Below are 20,388 nucleotides of genomic sequence, written 5' to 3' on the forward strand. Positions count from 1 at the left end.
AATAGAACATGCTCTTCCAAAATGTATGCAAAATCTCACTTTACACCACACTGACAAAAATTGTAAAAGGAAGAGGTCCCTTCTGTTTACAATTATCCTCAGACGCACACAAAAATCTGCCTTGTTCTTAAATTTGCAATACCTGCAATCACACTGCATGAATCTCAATTTTTCAGACAGACACCTGTAGGTTGAAAGAAATGTCAGGAGAAAGCAAAGGCAAGCAATATCCGGCCACAACAAATACAGATAACTTTGAGTTCGCCTGATAAAGGTTTGTTTTGGAAAAAACACGGTGCATACCAAGGAATTTCATAAATAAGGTCAGGTTGAAAAACACATAATAGATAGGATAAACTTAATTTTCCTTGAACACAAATGACCAGGATGGTAGGGCAATGATCATCCCTTATCTAATGTTACATCCTTCTAAAGCATTTTCTATGCCTTTGACACCAACGCTACAACTCATGAACTCATTTCATAAAACGCATAGAACACTGCTTTTCCACACCTTACTTTTGACAGGCATGACGGTACTACTGACTATCGACCTGAATAACTTGGTACAGAGGGACAAAAATATTGAAAGGTAGGTGCATATAGGGAAGTATAGATTTACTATTCCGAACTCCGAATCTACGTACCTTGAAGAGATATGGGCCTGCACATGTGTGTGGAGGTAGGTATAAAAAAATCTAGACATACTTACCTGTTATTTTGTTCGATATTTAGTCCTTGATATTTAGTACCATCAATATTCTGACTTCAATACTTAGTATTCACGCTGTCAGAAGGAGGTAGAGTAAGCCGCTGCATGGCTTCTGACTTTGGAGGATGTGAGAGAGATCAAGAAAATGATGTTTCCTCGCACATTCGATGCAAAAGTATTTGAAAAGAGATTTAAGGGTCATAGCCACCTATGAATTACAGAAAGCCCTCTTGTAAAATATTGGATTATTAGTGTGTTGGGGGGAGGGGGAGTTGGAGCCCCTCTCAAGTAATAAATACATTTCCTGTCAGGGTGAACCACAAGAGTCACTAAACAAACCTGTGGTGGCTTGGCACAAAAGCGGTCAAGCTTAACTCAGAGGCAATGCGCAAAGTATTTATGCAGCTCTCAATCAGTACCAAAATGAAAGCACAATCCAAATCCCAAACCAATTTAGAAAAATAGATTAAATTGTATTAAATAAAATGACGTAAAAATGATAAAAATCCAATCAGTAGAAGGATTATGTTACATACCATGCAAGCATCTGTTCTTGGAACGCAGAGCTGTAGATTCACATGCTTTGCATACTCCTACCATCTAGTGTTGGGTCCGGATGTTTGAAAGTTAGTTTTCTGCAAAGAAGTCTTTTCCAGTCACGAGACAAGGTGACTCCTCCTTTCGGTGATATTGCTCATGGGCATTGACTCCACTGTTAGACTGTTTTCCCGCAAGAGGGTGAGAATGGAGTAAGTAAGTGTAGAATAGAGATGCCCATGCATATATAATGTGAATAATAAGAACTGCAAAATCATAGGTGTCCGGGGAGGAGGGAGGGTGCATGTGAACCCACAGCTCTACATGCCAAGAATAGATGCTTACAGGGTAAGTAACAATCTGTTTGATACATGTGTGCTGTAGATACACATGCTTTTCGTAGACTGTATAGCAGTACCCTACAAAAGCTGTGGCTAACCAGTGGGTGCTGCAGTTGTTTGAAAGAGTGTTTTTAGCACTGCCTATCTGACATTAGCCTGTTGACGTACTAACACGTCCACACAATAATGTTTTGTAAATGTTTGTGGTGTAGATCATGTAGCTCCCTTACATGTCATCTATGGGAATGTTGCCTAAAAAGGCCATAGATGACCCTTTTTTGCGAGTAGAAAGTGCTCTAGGAAGTACTGTTAAAGTTTTTTTAGCTTTAACATAGGAAGTTTGAATACATTTGACAATCCATCTCGAAATGCCGGCTTTTGAAATAGGTTTTCCTTTATGAGGTGGAGCAAAAGCAAACAAAAGTTATTTTGCAAAAATCTTTTGTCCCATCAATGTAGTATAATAATTCACTTTTGACATCAAATGTGTGCAGAGCTCTTTCTGCTACTGAGGTTGAGGAAAGAACACAGGTAACTCAACTGATTGGTTAATATGAAAGGCAGAGACAACCTTTGGAAGAAATGTTGGATTTGTACGAAGAACTAGCCTATCTTTATGAAGTTTAAAGAAGGGTTCTTCTAAGGTTAATACCTGTAACTCACTAACACGTCTTAGTGAAGTGATAGCTATTAAGAAGGCAACTTTTCATGAAAGACATTATAGTGAACAAGTGTGTAATGGTTCAAAAGGTAGGCCTATAAGTCTTGTAAGAACAATGTTAAGGTTCCAGACAGGTGCAGGTGGTACCATGGGTAGTAGTATTCTTTTAAGGCCTTCTTTATAGGCTTTGATCACAGGTACTTTAAATAAAGACAAATGTTGCCTATTCTGAAGATATGCAGCTACTGCTGCACGGTGTAGTCGAATAGATGTGCAGGCTAAACCTGCTCATTGTAGATGCAATAGATAACAAATAATAGTTTGTATAGATGCATCGAGCGGGTCAATTCAATTATTATTACAATATATGACAAATCTTTTCCAATTTGCTGCATTACACACTCTAGTGGTAGGTCTTATTGCTTCATTAAGAATTGTCATACAATCTAGTGGTAGGTTTAAATAACCAAACTCTATGACTTCAGAAGCCAAATCGCAAGGTTGAGGTCTTTGGGATTTGGATGTCTGATTTCTCCATGGTTCTGTGCGAGAAAATTTGATGTTATATGAAGCTTCTGATGAGGAACCAATGAAAATTCCAACACTGTTGTGCACCATGGCTGACAAGCCCATATGGGAGCTACGAGAATCAGTGTGAGAGATGCCTGCAGGAGTTCCCGAACTAGAAATGGAAAGAGGGGGGAGGCAGGAAAGCTGAAGCAAATATCCCTGACCAGTTCATCCATAGGGCATTTCCCTTAGATAGAGGGTGTGGGAACCTGGGGGAGAAGTCTGGTCATTCGGAATTCTGTGCCGTGGCAAAGAGGTCTATTTGTGGAAATGCCCATTTTTGAAAGTAAGAAGGAGAACTTGTGGGTGAAGTTCCCATTCGTGTATTTGTTGTTTATTTCTGCTGAGGAGATCTGCAAAGATGTTGTCTGTGCCTGGAAGGTGCACTGTTAGTAGATGGATATTGTGATGAATTTCCCAACACAACTTTCTTTACCAGGTGAGGTAGAAATGCTTTCAATGCTAGTCGAACTGCTTTCAGCTCTAAGTAGTCAATGTGATCATTCTGCTTGGAGTTCCAAAGACCCTGAACTGTTAAGTGTTTTAAATGTGCCCCCAAACCTGTTTTTTGACACACTTAACAGACTAGACTAAGACTCACACTTCTCAAACATTCAAAACAACCCATCCCCAGCCCACTTTCCCAGAACAATTTTTTCTTTTTCCCAAACAAGTTTCATGTATCAAATCACAAAACCTGGCCAAAACCAAACATATAGTAACATTTCATAAGCTTTTTGATTCTTTCAATAATATGCAAAACACCAATTGGCCACAAAACAAAACCTTTTGGGAAAAAGAAAAATCAGGTTTGAATAGGTGCTGGAAGTAATGTGAATGTGTGAAATGTGGTGATGGAAGATGAAGAATGGTCTTTTGATGATATGAAGGTGATATGTATATATGAGAAAGTGTTTTAATGATAGGGGACTGTGTTACTTGAATTTAAGTTTGTCTATGGCTATAAATAAAGTTTGACTAATTCAAATGGAAATTAATTATCTGTGGTGACGTGTTTTTCCAATGTTCCAGTTGTGAGAGGTGAATGACGCATCAGAACTGGCACTTGTTTGTTCATTGCTACTATTGCTAGGCACTTGGTGAACACTCTGGGTGCAGTTGTTACTCCAAATGGAAGCACTTTGAACTGATAATGATTTTTTCCTATATCAAATCTGATGTATTTGCGATTTGCTGGGTGGATGGGTATATAAAAGTATGCGTCCTTTAAGTCTAGCATTGACAAAGTCGCCTTTCTGCAAAATTGGAAGTACTTGTTGTAGAGTGACCATGTGGAAGTGTTCTGATAATATGTATAGGTTTAGAGGTCTGAGATACAATATTGGTCTTAATAAACAGTCTTTTTGGGAAATTAGGAAGTATAGTGAATACACTCCTGTTCCTTGTTGTAATGTGACGAGTTCTATAGCTCCTTTTGTTAGAAGTGCTTGTACTTCTTGTTTGAGTAGATATTTGAGTTCCAAAGACAGTTTGTGAATACGAGGGGTATGTTGGAAGGGTTGCTTGGGAATTCCAGGCAATAACCATGTTGGATAATATCCAATACCCATTTGTCTGTTGTTGACTGCTAAATCGGTAGAAACTGATTGAGGTGATTAATGTTCTGGAGGCTTGATATCAAGTCACTGTTTGTTAGTAGAGGGTGGGGTACGTGATGGTGTACCCCTACCTCTTCTTTTGAAGATGTTGCCTCTATATCCACCTCTATAAAAATTATCTTGAGGAGGAAGGCTGTGCCTGTGCGTTCTATAAAGATATGGAGGCTTCTGTGGTGTTATTTTTGGAGCCCCCTCTGTAGAAGGAGCAACTAAAGGAACCTCTATTTGATGGAGACTGAAGGGTGCCCATTGATTTTGCCACTTCTTTGTTTTTTTCATTACTTCTAGCGATTGGTCTATCTGAGGCCCAAAAAGGTGTTCTTTGTCAAATGGTGCATTAAGTATAGTTTGCTGAACCTCTGGTTTGAAACCAGAAATTCGGAGCCATGCATGCCTCCTTAGGAGAATGCTGGTATTGAGTCCTCTAGCTGCATAATCTACAGCATCTAAAGCCCATCTAATGGATGAATTGGAAATAAGCTTATCTTCTTGCACTATTTCTTGGTCATTTTTCCTGTGATCTTCTGGAAGATATTGTAATAATTCTTCCATCTCAACCCAATATGCCCTATCATACCTAGCCAACAGCCCTTGAGTGTTGGCTATTCGCCAAGGATTGGCTGATTGAGCAGCTACTCTCTTTCCAGAAGCATCTATTAATTTTGATTCCTTAGGAGGAGGTGCTTCTTCTGAGCTTTGTGAATTTGCTCTTTTACATGTCTTTGAAACTACTAAGGAATCCAAAGGCAACTGACCCTTAATGAAGACAGGGTCAGATGGAGGGGCTTTATATTTATTTATTGACTCTAGGCGTTAAAATACGTGACCTAACAGGAGCCTTAAAAAGTTTGTATGCATGCCTCATCATACCCTTTAACATAGGTAAAAACAGATGTTCAGTATGCATTCCCTAAAGTTTCAAAAAGGAAATACTCTTTTAGGTCTTCTTTATAAAAAGTGACACCATGATAAGTGGCTGCTCTAGCAATTAACTCTTGATCTGTATTATCTTCAGGAGGGGAAGGATTGGCTGGATATAGATCAGGATCTGTGTTCCCCGGTGGATCTATGGTATAGTCATCCCATGGGTCAGATATCTGATTATTATTGTCCTCATTATCAGCTATATCTGGATCTATATAAGGAGACCCTGGAGGTTTAATATGTAACCGGTCTGATGCTGGTACGACAGGTACCGGTGAAAAGGAAAGAGTGGTTGGAGGAATGTTAATGGGACTAGTAGCTATGTCCTTTTTCTTTTTCTGAGGTATTCTATAATCAAGGTCTATTTCCTGTTGGGAGGTGGTATCACTGGCGTAGCGGTCATGTGTCCAGTTTGAGGGCAATATGGATTTCTTCTGTTTGGGATCCAGCTTGTGCTGCATTTTCGCCAGAATCGGCTCCGGTGGCTTCAGAGGAGCATCTTTGTCTTTCGGGTGCAAAACTTTTTCGGGCCGAGCTCGATTTGTCTTCATCTTTCGATGCCGAACGTTTCGGATCAAGGGGGTTGTCATCTCGGTTCTAGGCCAAACCGGAAGGTTTGACTTTGTTTCAGTGCCGAACCAGGAGGCGGGGTGTTAGAATCAGCCTCGGTGCCTACCATGGCCTGATGGCAATGGTGGCCCAATAGCCTTTGGCTTGATCAGAGTGGGTTTGGTGGGCAAAGGGGCTTGGTTACTCACAGCACCCTGTCCAGATGGAACGTCGTGGGACTCGAGCTCGAGCTCCAATTCTGAATCTGAATGCTGGACGGAAAAGGTCTCTTCCACCAATGACGCCATCATCTCTTCTTGTTTGACATCCTTGCTAAAGATATTGGGAGTTTGCTCGATAGTCTGTCGCTGCATGTCTCTGCGTCGAGCACAACGGTTTCTCAGTCTTTTTTGAACTGCCACACTTTGCAGTCTTCTTTATGCTCTGGAGAGAGACAAAGGTTACAGACCTTATGAAGATCGGTGTGCGGGTATTTGGAATGGCACCTAAGACAGAATTGGAATGGCGTCTGTTCCATTGGCGGAAGACTCGATGCAGGATCTTCGAGTGGAAACAGTAGAGGAGCTAGGCCCAAAGGCTGCAATTAGAGGTTTCCATGGATAATGAAAGTTTTCAGAAGTTCTTCGACATGCAGACGATAGTAACGCAATCAAAAGCAATACAGACGAGGGTAGAATGAATTGCGAACCAAAGGGATCCCGATTGACTAGTTTGAATCAGAGAGCAGCAATACATGTCCGAAACGGATGGAAGAAAAAATATCTAACAATGGTGTCGATGGCCATGTGCACTATTACCGAAAGGAAAAGTCACTTTGCCTCGTGACTGGAAAACCCTTCTTCGAAGAAAAAACAACTTGCAAACATCCGGACCAAACACTAGATGGCAGGAGTTTGTAAGCATGTGTATCTACAGCACACATGCCTCGAACCCAGAGCTATGACTTTTTAAAGTTTTACGTGAAAATAGCACCAAAAAGCACACAGCTCTACTTGCAGTTATCTTCTCGTGCTGGACAGGGCTAAAGTCACAAGTTCAGGTTGACAACGATGGATCACAGGTCGGATACAGGACCAGGTTTGTCCCGCTGAAGAGTTTACTGTCTCAAGTCCATGCAAGGAGCTGCAGGTGGAGTATCATGTTGGCAGGGGCCAAGAAGAGACGTTTGTCGGTGAGAAGAGCAGGGCGGTAGCTGTTGTAGAGTGAAGAGCTGGTCATCAGTGGAGATTTGCGCTGGCAGTCAACACTGGATGTCGCTGCTTATGTAGACTGTAATGGCTGACGCAAAGAGCAGTGGACACTGGAGATTCTCATTGACTGGCATTGCAGGACGTCGTCATTTGGCATGACGAGTCTGCTTCACGGTCGCGAGGAGCTCAAAACCTCAGGGTTGTCAGTTTCAGGGAGGCCTCTGGAAACATCTTGAGTCCCTATGGATCAAACAGGTGGTTGTCCAACTGACTCATGGAGTAATCAATTCTGAGGAGCCTAGGTTCCATGCAGGTAGTGTTCTCATGAGAGTGCCACATTGCTACCTGGTGCCAGCCTATGTGGTGTAAAGCCCTGCCCCCCCCCCGCAAGCAGGATCTTGTCAGTTTTTACCCTTTCCCTGGGTTTGGCAAGGTGCTGCAGGCAGGGTCCTTTGAAGTGTAATCAGCACAGGGCAACGCTCCTCCCCAGCTACTCTGTCAGGAAGACCCACTCTCCACATGTAGGCCCCTTTTTGTCCACATGTCTGGGAGGAATACACATCACACAACAGGAGAGTCATTCTCAGTAATGTGACTCTGCACATTGGTAGTAAGGAAAATTTGGTTTAGGAAGAAAAATGCCAACTTTCTAAAATTGTCATTTTCAGAATAGCAACTTAAAATCGGACGTTAATATTAGAGAGGATTTTAAACTACCTTACAAAAGACTGGAAGAAACATTTCTCTATTTGGTCCCAAACGGAAGGTATCACTAATCCAATGTAATAAGGTGACCCTGTGTTAATCTATGGGAGAGAGAACCTTTCAACAGTTAAAATTGACTTTAAAAGCTGAAGCATTTAATTTATAGGTCCTGGGTACATGTAGTACCATTAATGAGGGACTTATAAGTAAGCAATTTAAGGGACGGAGCACAAGCACTTTACCGATGGTTAGCAAGAGTAAAGTGCACAGAGTCCGAATGGCAACAAAAATTAGTTTATCATAAAATGGGGGGGGGGGGGGGGGGGGGTGAAGGTAGGAAGTTCGGGGAGCCCAGCAAGGATGTCGGGACTAACACCTTTGCTTTGCTTCTTCAAGATATTCAATCAACCCCTCTCAACAACTGCCAGAGGCTATTTTTAATCAATAATAGCTTCCGTCTTTACACATTAATATCACTACATAACACAACTATTAAATTGTTCTTCCTTGTGTATGTCCATATATCCTAATCACAAGAACCCACTGCAAACCTTCTCTCAAAATAAAAAACTTGTTCACAACCAGCATTTCACTCTCACCACATCTTTTCATCTCAACCTCCCCTTTAAAGAAGTTGTTGGATCACCTTGCTAGAAAACAGAATTACTCCTCATTCCTTCTGAAAAATATTGTGAGATATAAAAAATATTATGAACTAGTGTAAAATATGCCGATGAGTATTGAAAGCTCAGGTGTACATTAAAAACTTACTAGGATCAACTTTGGATCATCAAAAATGAAAGGACCCTGTTGAGAGTTGAGCAGATGGGGTACTTTGTCAAAATGTGATGGATATCCTCTCTTGGCCTGGGCGGTAAACTTGGCTTTGCTCGCAGACTTAACAGATTTTTTCCTACTCTGCGCAGAGTGAGGAGTTGTGAAGAACTTTGTGGATTGGCGCAGAGTGGAGTTTTTCCTCTCCCACGGCTCACCAACATTAAGTTGGCGCGAGAGGAAAATCCAACACTAGACCACCACCTGGCGGGAATTCTCAACGAAGGCAGTCGCTGCAGGTCGCTACCACTTGCGTTGAGAAACCTGCGGCTCGGGTTGAGGAATTGCCGCCTGAGTCAACATGAGCAGCAGAAAGAAGCTGCGCTCTCTTGCATTGTGCGTGGTGCCATTCAAGCTGATTTTACAGCAGTGGACAAATGCCCGGCCCAAAAAAATCAGTGCAAGCAGCGCAACTTACCTCACTCTGCCGCTTGCGGAACTCTCATACTTCATGGTGCCCTATCATGCACATGTAATACAGTGGATGAAATATCCACCATGTTTGTGACAGAGTATCCCATCCGCCAAACAATAAGGCCCTTCATTTCCTTTTACATGACCTGTATGATAAACGTTGAGGTGAAACAGCGTGAAATTTCAATGCTTAGTAACCAACTTTAATGGTAGAGTGCTCAAATAAAGATATTTTCAATATGAAGGCACAGAAACAATGTATTTTCTTACCTCTAGTGCAGCTTTCTGAACTGTAATTTGGCTGTAGACCCTGTTTCCTTCAAAGCACACTGCTCTTAGTTCACTTTTATTGAGAGAAAAAAGCTGTGCACCTGTTAGCACCCCGAGGCTGTTGATAGTTCTACAAAAAAGAAAAACAAAAAATGCTACTATAAAAAAATGTAGTATATGTGAATAGAAACAGTGACTGTAACAAGCCCATTGAACAAAAAGTACTGTATGTTTTAGCTAAACATAATTTGAAATTCTTCGGAAAAGATATTTGACAGTGTTTAATATAAAGGCTGCGTACCAGTAATTTAATTCTGATAATTTCTGAATTATGTTGTAATGGACTTATCACCTCTGAAACATGACCAATGTCAATGATTGGATAAAAAACAGCATGATAGCATAACGTAATTATGCTTTTAATTTGTGTTGAGCTGTATTGATTGTAATCTCTTAAACTAAATTAAACTAAAGAAGGCTAATAAAGAGCAAGCGCTCTCTGAAACTAAGTTCCGTAATAGCACAGTGTCTTTCTCATTGCATAAGGTATTTTCTGAGGTTTGACAGTAACTATAATACCTGTGGGGTCAGCACATCACAGTTCAATTTAATGTGCAAAAATGAATTCTATACTGTTCCAACCAACTCCTTCTCCACATCATTTGGCAGTATAAGCGCTGGGATTAGCACCCACCTAAAATAATTTATCTTCTTACCCTCCTGACTTTACCTACCACTACCACATGGGACATAATATATTTGTAGGTGTCAAATGCCAAGTAAACTACATTAAAATATTTCACTAAGTGGTATATTGCATGGACAAATAAGTATGCTACTTCCAATATTTTGTTAGTGCCTTGACTATTAATTAATGCTGCCTACTTACTTACCTCAAATCCCTATGTGATACAAGTTCAATCTTAGTTATGATGTGCTCATGCAGTAATGATTATTATTAAGTGAACTCTATTGTATTGTAGCATTAATATACCACTTATTACCCCACGCAGGGAATATGCGCTACATAATTGCTATGCTACAATACAGCACAGGGTGTTTATTTGGAAGTGTGTGGTCTTTGTTTTTTGGTCCTATTACAAAAAGTGTTTTGTGTTATGCGTGACAACCACTAAGGTGTGGTTGTCATGTTATGGAATGCAGTGCTTAGCAGTGTGATGGATGAAGTCGTATGAGATAGAGGCATTCAGTTAATGGTTTCCAGTACACTGGAAGCCTTGATCAGTTTAGTAGGTCTCTTTATTGTATTTCTTAAGATCATAATCTCCTAAGCTAGTTACCGCATATAGTTATGCATTCTTGAGATTTCTGTTTATGATCCTAAGCAGGTTTAGGATGGAGGACAATAATTGCATGGGTTGGAGATCTGCTGTGATGCACTTTATTACACTTATCCCTTATATGATATTGTTGAGATGTCAAGGAGAGGTCAGAGTTGGGGCCTGCAGTGGTGGACTAAAGTATAGTCCACTGATGGCCAGAAGTGTCTCAGACAGCTTCAGTTATTCCATGTCTGTTCTGTTGATGGTGGGTTGTTCATTACTGTGAACTGATCCCATTATGGTTGATAGACGTAACATGTGGCAGTTCGGTCTTATGTGAGTAACAGGATATGGGAATTATCACGCAGCTTGTTTGAACTACAATTGGCTGAACAACTGCTGAGTTTTATGGTATTGGTATTAATGGGGACCAACAGTGTTTCAAGTATTAATTTACATTATTATGGATTATAAATCAGGCTAGATATGTCTCAGCCCTTAATAGCTTAACTTGACCTAGAATGCAGTGTGCTGATTTGGATGTTCCATTTCTTATGAATGTAGACTGTAGATTGTACTTTAAGGGGTGATAATTGCTTTGGGTCCTACCTTAGGGTTTTAGGATGATGCAGTTACAATAAAGTAAGAAACAACCAGTTTGTCACCTCTTCTAAACTGTAAACAGTTCTGGATGCTTCCACTCTTGGCTGGCAGTGTGACTGAGACCTTCTCTGCTTGTACTGAGAGCATCTTATGGCTTTCTTACAGTAAGATGTCATGACAATCTGTGGGGCACACCTGGAGCACAGTGTTCCGTTTTGTTTTGACTGCTTGGATCTAAATTGTGGTATAGTGATACCATTACTTGGGAGACTCTGTGGACAATGCAAAGAGCCTAGATCATTGACGGTATAGCTACAGATAGGCAATGGAGAGCTTGCAGGACTGGTGGCAGATATTCTCTGAGGTGGAGGTAGAAAAGTACTCTTGCCACAGCATTTGTGTTTGTTTTATTTTGTGTATACAGAAACTGAGGTGAGTGGGGGCAAGTTATAGGCTGTACACAATCAAGCTTAGAGTGCAAGGGATATTGCTGCTTCTGTTGGTACCCAACGTATGAGTGGATATGTAGCACTATTTTCATTGTGTAAAAGGTGTTCTTTGTTACCTTGCTGATATGTGGTATCAAGGGTAGGTTGAATCCATTGTTATTGCAAGGTTTATTCTCTCTCTTGGTGTATTTGGAGGAGTCTTGATTTCCTTGGGCCATAAGGGGGTAGGCTCTGTGTGCCATTGACCAAAGTCAATGATCTGTTTTAGTGCTGAGCTTTAAGAGGTTAGTCATCCTCAGTGTATTTAAGGCATGGGAGAAGTAACAAATCTTTACTTTTAGAGGTCTTTTGGGCCATCCATTTTTAAAATTTGTTGATTATCATCTTCTTAATTAACCAGTGAAAATGATCTATCTAATGAGGTCTGGAGAGGGGGTTAGGTAGATGTGTCAACAGGAAAAGAAATATGCTGGACCCTTGAGGGACGCACAATCATGGGTGTGAAGAACCGATGTGTATGGTGATAGGTAAACCATGTTTTGAATGTCTCTGAGGATTGAGGCAATTCATTTTAGAGAGTTTATACCTATTTTAAGAAGATGGTGTCTTTTTAGTATGGTGTGGTGGTAGATGGTGTCAAATGCTGCTGCTATGGCCAAATACGGCGGCCACTTCATCATTTTCCATTGTAAGTCTTAGGTCATCCCATAAGAATACGAGTGCCTCTGCCTTGTTTGAATCCAGATTATTCATGTTGTGTGGGTGCAGAGACTTCACTGAGCCATATTTCTGTAATTAAGGTGAGGTTTGTGAAGTTTCTGAGAGGAGACCAGTTATGTTGTAGCATATTTTCTTTTTACAGTCCTAGCTTTGAAAAGCTGGTATATTAGGTGGTGTGTCCTTTTCCTCTTGAAGTCATGGCACTTTGAGAAGGTGTTGTCTAGTATAGGGGAGTGGTGAAGGTACTAAGGTGGGGTGGGCTAAGGGGGTAGAAGGTTGTGGTTTAAGACTGAAATGAATAGTAAGCTGTTGTATTAGAGACTCTTGAGGTAAGAGAGGTGGGTGTTGGTACTTTTGGTATAAGGTGGTAGTATTGGTTTACACTGTCGTTTCAATGGGGTGTGAAGGGGATGGCAGGAGAGGAATGATCATGGAACACAGTGATCATGAGTTAGTCCATTCCCTCAATTTTTTTTGAAATTGTGTTTGTCAAGTGTCTGTGTTAATGTTTTTCTATGAGTAGGATGTCTTTGGATAATGTACTGTTATTTTGGTGTAGAGGAACAGATTGCTGTGGATGAAGTCTGTGCAAAAGAAACGATGGATGGAGTGATGAATAGTGCAAACATTCACCCCCAGGCACAAGGATCTGGGTTAAATACATCATTCTTTTGCTCACCACACCACCCCAGTTTGGACCCAGCCATATGCAAATCAGTCTTGACCCTGTTCCTCGTGGGAAAAGTCCAGCCCGAACTGACAAGCCAGGTCCTCCCTGGACCAGAAACAAGCATCCTGGGACCGGTTTCAGGGCATCACCCCATATCAGCCAGGTTAGCTTGAATCCAGTGGTCTAGTGAGCATGGGACCCACGTCTGGGCATTCCCTTCCCACTCAGAGCGACATAAGCAAAAGAAACAATTGATGGATGGAATGCTGGACGATGCAAACATTCACCCCCAATCAAAAAGATCTAGGTTTAAATCATCATTCTTTTGCTCACCACACCACCCAGTTTGGACCCAGCCCTATGCAAATCAGTCTAGACCCTGTTCCTTGTGGGAACAGTCCAGCCCGAAGTCTGTGGCAGACCTCTTCAGTTATTCCATGTCCCTTCAGATGATGGTGGGTTGTTCATTATTGTGAACTGATACTATACTAGTTGATATAAGTAACCTGCAGCAGTGGTATGGATATTCATGCAAGTTAAAGTCCTTATGAGGTGTTGGCTCTGGGAGTGACGTCCTGTGGAGGTGTTAGCGGCCGATCTGGGTGCTGCTGGTGTCAGAATGGTTATATAATGATTTCCCATCGACTTGGTGGTCTGCAACTACAGCAGCATTGTGAATAGTTGATGTATGTGTAATATTAGACAGGTGCCCTGTAATTGGGTATGAAATTCAAATGCAGGTAAGTAACAGTTAGCTTTACCCCGTGGATGCTTATGTGGGTAGGTAATAAGGAGTACTAGTTTCAAAGTGGTGGTATCTACTGTCTGCACTGGTGAATGATTGCTTAACCGGGGGTCTAAATGTCGAGAGGCAGACTTTCGAATCCAAGGCTCTTTCCAGGTCCAAACAGGCAGCACCCTTATCCTGTCACCTTTTACCTAGATGCCCAGGTTGGACACCCTAAAGGTTCTGTTTCAGAAGGAGGGAAACCCTACTGATCAGGTGAGTTGACCGGTCTAATTAAAGCCCTAAACCCTAACTTCAATCAAACCCCTACACCTCAAGTCAAATCAGAGTCCTAAGCATTATGTCCAACAAAAGCCGTAGGTCGAATCTGAGCCCTAAGCTGTAGATCAAATCAGAGCCTTAATATCTGGATCAATGAGAACACCAACCTTAGTACTCAGGTGGTTTGCCAGTAAAAACAAATATGTTACTGGTAAATTGACTTTAGCTTAACAATGGCTGCAGTGTGAGGGAAGGAGAAATCCGTGTTTAAATGACTGTGGACCTTATTGTCTGCAGCTGTGCCAATTAACGTCAAACATATGGATCAGTGAAAACTCTGCTCAGGTTTGCTTCTCATATAAATTATGTAATATTAATCAAATTCAACAGTGGGCATAATGGGAAGTTAAGTAACCTTGAGCAAAACCCAGAAAGCTATGTCTGTAAAAATACCCTAAGTCAGTGATTCTTAACCCGTGGTTTGCAGACCCCTTAGGGTCTGCCATACCCATTCATTCACAGTTTGGAATGTGAACAACACAATTCCTTGTTCCAGAATACAATGTAATGTCTATTAAAAGGTGGGAACTGACTTAAGTGAGTTATTTGCCATGGGGACCCTTGGCAGTTATGAATGTCCACACCACCTTACTGGAGTCAGTCAAAAAGTGCAGAAAAGCAATTAAAACATGCTTAAAGCATCCCATTTTAGGAGCCTTAAAATGCAGGGCTACACATTCATGTAGTGTAACTCAAAATTGCAAAGGTTTCACAAAGTACTATGCTGCTGGTAGGGTTTAATGTCATAATATTCAGTGAGGAGTAGGTGAATGCCCACCAACTGTGTCCAGGAAATTGCTTTTTTAACATTTGTATAGCACATCTCTAAGCCAAGACATTGCATGAACAAAGCAGATCATGCCTTGTAGCAGAAACCATTGCTCAGAATAGTACTGTAGACCAACACAGGCTCCCTTAGAGTGCTCAAAAGACCTCAGATTCAAATACTTGTTCCAATACAATTAGAACATATCTGTGCCTGTTATCTTGTGAGCCTGTAGGAAGGGGCTACAGCCTCCTATTAGACATCAATAATAGAGACAAAGACAAAAAGTAGATGATGGCAACTAAGAACTCTTTATCATTAGGTGATGTAAAAGTGCAGAGTATTTACTCCTGCAACCTTGGAAATCTTTTGTTAAAACTGCTGTCTTTAAGAATTTTTTTTAAGGCTGCCAAGTTGTAAAAGATCAAAAGAAATGGTGTGCAAAAGATAGTACTTAAATGAGGAGATCTCAGAACTACATCTACGGAACAAAATAAATAAATAGCTACTTCATGGATTTGTTGATGTAACAGAAGCACAGGTTAACACTCACAGATTACGTTTGCCAGGTACAAGGCATTTTTGGCATGATTAATGAAACCATTGTGATGCCCACATGAAGTTTATCAGTCAGTATATTTTGATATTCAGGAGTGGGACCATCTGTTTATTCCCTAAAACGTTTTGGGGCAGATTTCGATGTCGGATGGACCTGAGTCCGCCCGACATCGGTCTAGAACTTGGACTGACCGACTTGTCGGTGGTCCCAAACCAGCAAGTAGGATGCAACCGACCGGAATGCATGCTCTCATTGTAAAGAGCTAAGGTGCAGTTCATCCCTGCACCCCGTGTCCAACACGGCAAGGTGCCTGCCATCGGGTGCAGGGATCAACAGGGGGATGCCTGTTGGGGGTCCCCAAAGTCGACTTCCCACAGCCTTTCTGTGCCGGAAAGGCCGGTGGAGAAAGGCTGTCGGAATCCGACATTGCAATCCCTCGGGCGGAAAGAGCCCCGGAGGCTTTCCGAATTGCATACAGGCTTTCCAAGCCCGTCCTAAGCCATTCGAAAATCCAGCTTGGATTAATTTTCGACTGACTCCATCAAAATAGGTCAGTCGGAAATAAATTCAGACAGGAGATTCCTACGCCATCGTAATCTGCCTCTTTGTTTGAAAGATGATCATTTTCTTTCGCACTATAATTTGACATACTGGCTTGCAATAGATTACTATTCTTGTTTCAGTTAAAATGCAGCCCAATGAATAGGTAAAGTATGTGATGAGAGAAATGCCTAAATTAATTTCAACCACCTGTATTTACTGTGAGCTTAATTCTAGTAAATTTCATTGCTCACTTTGTCTCTAGAGAAGTAGACCAACCTCATACAAACCATACTCGGCCCTGCTGCAACAGGAACATTCCAGCCCAATGTGCATAACAAGTAGTCTATTTTATTATGGAAAATGGACTGTGGAAGTAGCTGTTGCTTTTATCTATACAAATGAACTATTTTAAAGAGTGTTTCGTACACTCCTCTTTTCTTTTGATTTCAAGGGAAGATCAAAGCTATCTGCAACATTTTTAGTTGGTGCAGCTGCCGTAAGGCAGGTTAATGTATAAATAATGGTCAAATGTGGAGCAAGGCGATATATTTCCACAGCAAACACAGCTTTGGTGCAAGATTTGATTGCTTACTGCCCACATCTGTTCCCAAAGATGCTAACAGAATCCCTACAGAATCTGTTGGGGTCATGTAGACCCCCAACAGCCAGTCTACCTATGCCATTGTGCGGCAGAGGCCAAATCTCTGCGCACTCTGTGACAGACTGCCCACCCTACCTAGAGTGAACTCCTACAGTAGATCATAGAGAAAGCCAGTACTTTAATCAGAAATTAATACCTAGTAGGGTACCATGAAATGGCAGTCAGCTAGGGGTTTACTTATTTCTTAGAAGTTAGAAAACCATCCCTGATGTGCTTGAGAGTCTAGCTGAATTTCTCTTCCCGAGTCTTGTATGGTAAATTCAGTCAGGGAAAATCTTTACTGGAACCACCTCTCTGTATAGGGCGAGCCTCAACTTTTTGTAATAGCAAAACTGTATCCCAGTTCACACAAGGGTATTCACTGGCCTAGTTCCCGTGTGTAGTTTCAGTAATTTGGAGTTTGAAATGGCAAGGCCTAATCCATGCAATGTGTTGCCCTCTATGCACCTAGTAGCATTGGAAAATTAGAAACATCTATTTTGTGAGATGAAGGAGGTCAAGAAACTATTTTGTTAAAGAAGCCTAGCACTATTGAGAAATACACTAAATCTGATGATTATGTGTTTTATCAATTTTCATTAACTTCTTTCCCAATTTTGCTAACTTGCCCTTTTCATATTCATATGGTGGGCATGGATATGAGGGAATAGATAAGGGAAGCTAAAGCAGAGAGAGATAGATAGCACAGCCACTTTGTTATTAATGGTCAGGATATGATTCAAATTATCTTTTCATATTTAGCCTCTTTTCTTCACCTATGTTAATCCCAGACCAACCAAAGAACTAGAGACAGCCTATGACACAATGAACAGAAATACCGGACTAATAAATTACCTTGTTTAAAGACTCAGTGTATCCTCTGATTTCTTAGCCAGGTGATGCTGGTAAAAAGATTTCAATAAAAATACATTTCCAAAAATGCAAGGGCTTCGGAGGGAACCAAAGAATCACTACAAAATCAGGCCAAATAGAGTTCTTTAAATGCTAAGTCAGGGATACTGGAGAACAAGGTTCATAACAGAAAATATGAAGTTTGACATAACTGGACGCTTAGCTGCTGCCAGTATTTATCATCCTTTCAAATTCATTTACAAATGTATCCTAAGGGAACAGTGATGAATAAGACTTAAGAATACGAATGTTAACATAAAACTCAAAGTTTAACATTAATGGGGATAATAAAATACTTGAAGAATGGAAGATAACTTACTCTGAATTAAAACCCTTTGACTCTAACCAAAGTTTTACATCATCCGGAGAAGAGTCATAAGTGATATTCAGTACTGGCATGTTTTGTTGTGGCACATGGAACTTTCTTTGGGCGGCACTTCGACCAATGGTAAGTCTCTGAGCAAGTTCATCCTGGACTTCCTCCATTTGTGATTTCCGGCCTGCAAAGAAGAATGAAAGTAAATACAAATTTCCTTTTAGCTCATTTAATTAAGATGAAATTTAACATTCATAAATGTGAATATGAAAACCATATGAAGTCTGTATAAGTAGTAGAACCCTAAACATCACAAATATTTAATACGGGTCGCTCTTTGATTGATTAATACTGAAAGCACACTTAATGTTTTAGGCTTTCTTGATGAAGGACCTTTATGCTCATATTTTATGATAATCAGATTATCCTGTATTCAAAGTTCCTTACCCATATAACTATTACAACATTACCTTCTGGTTGTCTGATGTGAAAGAGATGAAGTTAAATTATGGGATCCACATGCCAAATGTATCAAGAGATCCTTGCGATCATGGTATCTCACTGACATATGTTACATCATTGTCAAATGTTGGCTGCCTTTAAAAGTGTTTATTATGCTTTCATACAATCATTAATTTTCCATAGAGGTATAAGAGCCACAATACCTAATAGAAAAACTACCTATAGCACTCATCCGTATTATGTAGGTCAGCTGATTTGTGTAGCACAAATCAAACTGTAATGAAACAATGATCTGTACAGATGACTTGTAATACCATGCTTTGGGGAGGAGTGGGGGTTGTGGGGTTCAGTAGAGAAAGGCCAGGTATGGAGATGGACCAATGGGATCCATGTAAGATAGCTAATCCACCAGCCAGGATATAGGATAAAGGTGGAAGAGTGCTGGGTCACACACCTTAAGGCACAGGGTCAAGACTGATTTTCATATGGCCAGGTCTAAACTGGGGTGGCATGGTGAGCAAAAGAAAGATGGATTTAACCCAGATCTCTTGACTGGGGGTGAATGTTTTGATTTGTTCTGCATTCCGTCCATCAATTATGTCTCTTTTGCATCCTCGCCCTAAGTGCCCTTGGTATGCCCAGACGTGGGTCCCAGGCTCACTGTGCCACTGGAATCAAGCTATCCTAGCTGATATGGGGTGAAACCTCGAAACCTGTCCTAGGATGCTTGTTTCCGGTCCAGGGAGGACCTGGCTTGGCAGTTCGGGATGAACTGTTCTCATGAGGCACAGGGTCCAGAGTGATTTGCATATGGCCAGGTCTAAACTGGGGTGGCATGGTGAGCAAAAGAATGATGGATTTAACACAGATCTCTTGACTGGGGTGAATGTTTTGATTTGTTCTGCATTCCGTCCATCAATTGTGTCTTTTGCATCCTCCCACACTAGAGGCATGGGCAACAAAAGCTTGTCAAATGAGTTGGAGGAAGAGCGCTGAAGTTGAAACAGAAGGCTTTTCATACCAAGGGTCTGATTGTGAGAGAATGCAATACAACAAATACTTTTCTTAAGTGAAGGAGGGATTTTAACTTAAGTTCCACAACACTGGCATATGGCAAAAGTCGGCCTTGGGTCTGGTCTTTTCCATTTTCTGGTATCCAGTACAGGAATGGTGCAGATACTTGTCCTGTGAAGCCCTCCAGAATTTTTATCTCGGTTGCCGAGCAAGAAGGAGAGCCACCAGTGAGAGGGTAAGCTAGTGAAGTTATAAAAGTCGGAGTAATTTGTCAACATGATTAATGAATTGTGCTACTGCATGAAGAGCACTCTTTCAGGGTGTCAGATTGGTTACTGGTGTTGCAGTTCTTACAGCACTACTACCATTTAAATGGAACATGACATACACCTGGGATTTTCTGAAGTTCTATTTTAGCAGAAAAGGCTTCTCTCTGTGGAACAGGGACAATGGATGTCACACAATCTAGGGCATAACGTGTGCAGTCTTAAGTTAAGGATGGTACCAAGACTAAAGCATACAGATTTGGTGCTGCTTTGTGAATTCGCCTACATTAATGCCCATCAGCCATTCCCGGGTCAGGTGATATTTGGTGGAGTGGCAATGAGGACAAACCATGCCTTGGCTATGGCCCAGCATTAAATAGGTCTTGGGCATCTAGGTTTGAATTACTGCGAGAATGTTCATCAGCCAGGAGATACTGTTGCTTCAATCAATCAGGGATTTATAGAGTGCACTACTCACCCGTAAGGGTCTCAATATCCTGCAAGGGGGGTGGCAGTGAGAGGGGGTTGGGCAGCTATGAGGTCATCCGAAGAGCCAGGTCTTGAGGTCCTTTCTGAAGACTTGCAGTGTAGGGCTTCACCTGAATCTAAGGGGGAGTTCGTTTCAGGTCTTGGCCGCAATGTAGGAGAAGGATCTGCCACCCGTCCTAGCTCTGAGGATGTGGGAGATTTTGGCAAGGGCTAGATGGAGTGGAGGTTTCTCTTGTGGGCGTGGAAGGAGATTCTTTCATTGAGGTATTGGGTCCGGTGT

At 41.4% G+C, this 20,388-nt stretch overlaps 1 protein-coding gene across 20 annotated transcripts in view; it reads right to left on the reverse strand.

The window, feature by feature from the left end:
- EPS8 (EGFR pathway substrate 8, signaling adaptor) overlaps positions 1-20,388 on the reverse strand; it is an 861,544-nt gene that overhangs the window by 22,991 nt on the left and 818,165 nt on the right. For all 20 annotated transcript variants that reach the window (XM_085652654.1, XM_085652642.1, XM_085652660.1 and 17 more), the window contains 2 exons: positions 17,881-18,061; positions 9,348-9,477 (listed from right to left, as the gene is read on the reverse strand). In XM_085652654.1, coding sequence (XP_085508780.1) covers positions 9,348-9,477; positions 17,881-18,061 — 311 coding nt within the window. The remainder of the gene's footprint in view (positions 1-9,347; positions 9,478-17,880; positions 18,062-20,388) is intronic.

The sequence above is a fragment of the Triturus cristatus genome, chromosome 4_1 (assembly GCF_964204655.1).
Source record: "Triturus cristatus chromosome 4_1, aTriCri1.1, whole genome shotgun sequence".
Lineage (NCBI taxonomy): Eukaryota > Metazoa > Chordata > Amphibia > Caudata > Salamandridae > Triturus > Triturus cristatus.